At 38.9% G+C, this 6065-nt stretch overlaps 1 protein-coding gene across 1 annotated transcript; it reads left to right on the top strand.

Moving 5' to 3' along the window:
- Nucleotides 1–2719: 2719 nt before the first annotated feature.
- LOC149172749 (uncharacterized) lies at nucleotides 2720–5823 on the top strand. Its single transcript, XM_089427802.1, has 2 exons — nucleotides 2720–5084; nucleotides 5309–5823. The coding sequence occupies exons 1-2, from the start codon at nucleotides 2792–2794 to the stop codon at nucleotides 5641–5643; spliced, it is 2628 nt and encodes an 875-aa protein (XP_089283928.1). The 5' UTR covers nucleotides 2720–2791; the 3' UTR covers nucleotides 5644–5823.
- The last annotated feature ends 242 nt before the right edge of the window (nucleotides 5824–6065 follow it).

The following is a 6065-nucleotide window of genomic DNA, read 5'->3' as shown; positions in this document are numbered from 1 at the left end:
AGTAGAGCAAGAAAAAAGGAGGAAATAATAGGAAGATTTTTCAAGGAAGTTAGAGGAATATTTGTAATCCCAGGATGTAGATGATAAACAAGAGGAAGATGACCAGAAATTAGATATTGAGGCAATCACAAAACATCCAAACATCCAACCCATAAATCCTTTGACTAGTGGCCATCTCCCATTTAGTGAAACGGTGATTCTTCCTCCACCTAATGATAGGGTCATGGATATTTTCAACTTCAACTTCGATGAGCTAAAAATAATATTCTATAGGAAAGAAGAAGGTATTTTCCAAACGATCTCGATCATCCCATATTGATCAGGGTGATTGTGCCAACTACCAAGAAAATTCCTAGAGAAGTCGCTTAAACGAATGCAACCTTTGCAACAGACACAACAAAGAATACAAATCTCCTTATGAAAAGGAATGAATAGTTGGAGAAGGAGTTGGATACAGAAAATTAGTATATTGATCATCTCATTACCAAAAAACGGAGTGAGATTGTACGAAACCATACTGGAAGAACTCAAGCCACTGGAAGATACAATGAAACAATTGTATGAAGAGATTATCACTTTACATAAGGCACTGGAACCATTGTATCAGGTACATAAAGTATTACAGGAGAATATGAATGTGCTAAAGATAGCTTATGCAACCATATATGAGATCTAGGACTAGACTGCCAAATATTTGAGTGTACCTACAACATTGGTAAGCAAAGGAAGGCAAGAAGCTAAAATGGAAAAATCATAGATAAGAATGTTCATACAATTATATACAATTATATAAGAATCTTTAAGATAGATCTATGATGATTTATCATATATCAATAGTAAAGAATCATTAACCATATGTACAAAATTTGTTTGAATAATAAAATATATTATAAATAGACCAAATATTGCTTTTAATTCTAAAATAAACTTTGAAATATTTTATTATTCCGAGTACGTTACTTTTGCAATGATAAATGGATCTAAATGTTAAAAACATTAACATAAAAACTGAGATTACATTCTTAACAAATCTAAAAGCTTCTGCTAACTCATAGAATTTTGAACAATATATTTTTTAATTAACGCAAAGAATACGAAATCTAACATTGAGTGAAACCATTCTATTCCTATTAAATTTTTGAATTATCAATGACCATGGTCAATGACATTCGTCGCATGTGAATATGTGATGTCTCCGTGCGATGTTGTTCAATCCTTTAAGTGGAAATGCGCAACTTGTCTTTAACAAATTGAATTTTGAGAAACATTGAGGTGGTCTTGGGATGCTTTGTAGCGAAAAACAAAACAAATATTGCTGTGACGAACCTCAGCGATAAGATTCAAATAAGTCATAGTCATCCTTTAGATGCAGTCAAAGTCCGATCGACATGTTGAGGAAAAACTTGAGATGCTTCTTTTTAATAGCAATATAACGAAACGTTCCATTCGTCATTACGTTTGGTTTTGTTTATGAAATTGGACACACAGATTAGGCACTTCAGTGGAGCCGTTGAGGTAGTCACGCATAATGTACAGTAAAAGTATTGGAGATTGGCGTATAATAGAAGTTCCAAGAGTCTTCATATATTATATTGAACCTCCACAAAGTCATCACCACTTGCATCTTATCGGCGTGCCCACAATAAGATAAATCCTGACGTGGTTTAGAAATATGTTGGAAAGGAGGATTGCAAAGTGTATATAAGTTCACATTCTGTGACGTGGTTAGAAATGGGTTGGAAAGCAGGATTGCAAAATGTATATTTTATTTGCTTGTGGATGATAAGAATAAATCGGTGGCTCATTCTGTCGGCTTCATGACATTCCTCGTAATTCTCTTCCAACCAGAAACTAGTGCCACCATCCTATTATGATTATGAAATTCAGACTTTGACCTAGAAAAAACCATGGTCAAGCAACAACATTTCTTTTTGTAAATAAAAAATTTTACACATCTTTGCGTTTAACGCGGAGCATTCGAGAATCTTTGAAGTGGGATAGCCAGGTGTTGGCCAATAAAACGAAACGAAATCCTGCAGAAACCATCTGAATTGATATTCAAAGATGGCCTACTGTTCTTCTTCCGTGTAATCAAAGTCGTCTTAGCCATGGCAAAAGGTTAGATGCTTAATAAAATACGAATATAAAAAAGAATGCACTCTATTCGTCCTTACATTAGATAATTTTTTCCCTTACATTTAGATTGGAAATCTTATCGGCGTGCCCGCAATAGGTTGGAAAGGATTGCAAAGTTTATATAAGGTCACATTCTGTGACGTGGTTAGAAATAGGTTGGAAAGCAGGATTGCAAAATGTATATTTTATTTGCTTGTGGTTTACTAGTTCAGATCGAAGGAAGTCAAGGCATCATGATTTTATATATGAAGTGGTCTGCGCGCATATTAAGCAATACATGTTAATGCAATGACACAGAAGAACTATGGATTTTGAGTGTGATTCCATTGTTGCAGTGCGGTGAGAATATCATTATTGCAAACGTAGATATAGTCACTGCAAGATTGTTTTGTCATCGTGCAAGATGAGGTTGCTTAATCTTCCCTTGGGTATGTTTGTTTTCCTTGGCTTTGCCTTGTTTCTATACCCATCCGCTGCTGTCCACAACTCTTCCCTCCATGGAGATGTCACAGTCCTGATATCAATGAAAACAGCAATTATTGATCATAATCATCTGTTAGATAGCTGGAAGGTTTCCAATCATACCACCCATTGCTCATGGCCCGGTGTGCAATGTAACCGTATAGGCCAAGTAATAGCTCTAGATCTGTCCACCATGGATATTTCAGGTCCATTCCCCAGCCATGTCACAAACCTGCGAAACCTTCGGCTGCTCAACGTCTCCTCTAACTTCCTCAGTGGAAACCTTCCCTCCAATATATCAAATTTGAAAAACCTGGAGGTCCTGGATGTTTGGAACAACACTTTGTCGGGGACATTGCCACCGGATTTGTACCATCTTGTGAAGCTCAGGCATTTGAATTTGGGGGCAAATTACTTCTCGGGCAGAATTCCTAGTGAGTATGGGAAGCTGAAAAATGTAGAATATCTTGCATTGGATGGAAATGGATTGAGTGGAAGGATACCAAGAGAACTTGGAAATATGCAGAACTTGAAAATGCTTTTGTTGGGACACTACAATTCATTCCACTGTAGAATCCCTCCCGAGCTAGGAAATTTGAGCAAGCTTCTAGTTCTGGATATAGCTGATTGTAATCTTATTGGTGCAATTCCTTCTGAGCTTGGCTGTCTCAAAAATCTGGGTTCACTGTTTTTGCAATTGAATGGCCTCACTGGCCCTATTCCTCTTCAGCTAGGCCATCTCGTAAGTTTAAAATATCTTGATCTATCCAATAATGATCTGTACGGTGAAATACCCATCGAACTCTCCGAGCTAAAAGAACTCAGATGTTTGAATCTGTTCCTAAACAGACTAGATGGCGGTATTCCTTCTTTCATTGGGGACTGGCCAAATTTAGAGGTTCTGCGTCTTTGGAGGAACAATTTCACAGGTCTCCTGCCTCAGGAACTGGGCGTAAGCGGAAAGCTACTGGAAGCGGATGTTTCTATGAACCGCCTAACTGGTCCCATCCCTCCAAATCTTTGCAAGGGTGGAAATTTGCAAATATTGAGTATATCCCAAAATTTTCTTGTTGGTCCGATTCCTGAATCTCTGGGCACATGCAATTCTCTGGTTGAAGTCCGCGCTGGACAAAATCGCTTAAATGGTTCGATACCTGTGGGCTTGCTATACTTACCCAACCTGACACAGATCGAATTGGACGGCAATTATCTCAGTGGGAGCATCCCGGAGAAAATCAATCGTGCATTCTCCGTGCTAAAGTGGATGGTCATTTCTAAGAACAATCTGAGTGGCCCTCTTCCGTCATCCATAGCTAAATTATCTGTTTTGCAGATACTTGAGATCAATGAAAATCAATTAACAGATAATGTACCGCCGGAGATTTTCCAACTACGCTATATTTCTAAGATCGATTTCAGTAAAAACAAGTTTTCAGGTATTATTCCTACGGAAATTAGCAAGTGTATCTTTCTGTCAAACATTGATTTTAGCCAGAACGAGTTCAGCGGTGCGATACCAGTGGAAATCACCAGGATGGCCAGTCTGAACTTGCTGAATGTATCCAGAAATCGCTTTAACGAGAGCATCCCCTCAGAATTTGAGGACATGCCTAGCTTGAGCTCTGCTGATTTCTCATACAATAACTTTTCGGGCCTTGTTCCACAGGGTCTGTTTTCTAAATTTGATGCAAGTTTTTTTGCACATAATCCATTCTTATGCGGACAACACTTGCGAACTTGCAGTTCTCCTGTCAATGGATCGCCCGTCCCTGTCCCAGGACAGATAAAACTTGGACTTCTGTTAGGAATGTTAGCACCCGGACTTTTCCTCTGCTTGCTGGCGTTAGTCATAATTGGGTTAGTCATAATTAAGGCGAAATCCGTGAAAAAAGAAGGCGATGTCATGTCCTGGAAGATGACGGCCTTCCAAAGCCTGAACTTTGGAAACGATGATATCTTGGAATGCTTAAAAGATGAGAATTTCATCGGCAGAGGAGGAGCGGGAATTGTGTACAGAGGCATGATGCCCACTGGCGAACAAGTCGCAGTGAAGAAACTTGTGGGGATTGGAAGAGGCTCTTCCAATGATCATGGTTTCTATGCCGAGATTAAGACTCTGGGTAAAATCCGCCACCGGCACATAGTTAAATTGCTGGCGTTTTGCTCCAACCATGACACTAATCTTCTGGTGTATGAATACATGCCTAACGGAAGCTTGGGGGAGCTACTTCATGGGGGAAATGGCGAACCTCTGGATTGGCATACGAGACGCAGAATTGCAGTGGAAGCTGCGAAGGGGTTGTGCTATCTCCACCATGATTGTCGCCCGCTTATCCTCCATCGCGATGTGAAATCAAACAACATTCTTGTGGATTCCAACTTTGAAGCCCACATTGCAGATTTTGGGCTAGCCAAGTTCCTGCATCATTCTGGCGCTTCGGAATGCATGTCTTCCGTTGCAGGCACCTTTGGGTACATAGCACCAGGTAAACTAGCATTCCATTTTTAGTTTCTAGTTTTTTTGTAATCTACAAGTAGAGTGAAAGTATACATCTACTGTGGGGAAGGCGTGTATGTATTTCGTATGTGATATTGTTATTGAATTTAATCCAGTGAAAACCATGGTTTTTAATTTTTTAAATAACTATTAATTTCACCATTGTCATTTATTTCCTTCGCAATTCGAACTAAATATTAATGATTGAATCAGAGTACGTGCACACGTTGAAAGTGGACGAGAAAAGCGATGTGTACAGCTTCGGTGTGGTTCTGCTTGAACTTGTTACCGGGAAAAAGTCAGTGGGCGATTGTGAATTTGAAGAGGGTATGAATCTGGCAGGGTGGGTTAAGAAGACAACGAAATCCGCCAAGAAAGAAGTCTGTAAGGTTATAGATCCAAGGCTTACCAATGTTCCTATGGAGGAAGCCATGACTGTATTCTCCGTGGCCTTGCTCTGTATAAAAACACAGAGTGTCCGCAGACCCACAATGCGCGAGGTAGTTCATCTGTTAACATTCTTTCCAAAGTCTAACGCCTCACATTAATTTGCAAGTTTCTATAATCCCACGGAAGGGAATCGAAGAAGCCAAACTCCATTGTTAGCGTCGATTCGATTTCTTTGCTCAAATGGTTCGCTGAATTGGTTTTGATTTAGTGATTTGAAGAGTTATTTATGAATATGAAAAGTGACAATAATAAGTTTAGTACATAGTTGTCTTTATGATCCGTCCCAAAACTTGTTGCTGTAACGTAAAGGATGTATGCAGTCAAGCGTTTATGAAGCGATGGAATAAATATTTTTGTATTAAGTAGCCTGGGAGGTATCAACCTTAGATCGGTATACCTTTCTTGAGCAAATCGTATATTCTAGCTTGTTGCTATAAAGAAAAAGGATCCCAGCCAGGATTCACTTAATAAGTAATTGATTAAATATTTGTATTGGGATTCAATAAATAATTGCATTTTT

Source organism: Pinus tabuliformis, chromosome 4_2, assembly GCF_031772625.1.
Source record: "Pinus tabuliformis cultivar Carrire ecotype Pingquan chromosome 4_2, CPIR1, whole genome shotgun sequence".
NCBI classification, from domain to species: Eukaryota; Viridiplantae; Streptophyta; class Pinopsida; order Pinales; family Pinaceae; genus Pinus; species Pinus tabuliformis.
The sequence above is the reverse complement of the archived record's forward strand: the minus strand, read 5'-3'. Positions and strand labels throughout refer to the sequence as shown.

Bases quoted from the DNA above. Each gene is read 5' to 3' on its own strand.
- LOC149172749 (XM_089427802.1), top strand. From the start codon at position 2,792: ATGGATATTTCAGGTCCATTCCCCAGCCATGTCACAAACCTGCGAAAC. The intron at 5,085-5,308 runs GTAAACTAGCAT...TGATTGAATCAG, and splicing joins CTTTGGGTACATAGCACCAG to AGTACGTGCACACGTTGAAA.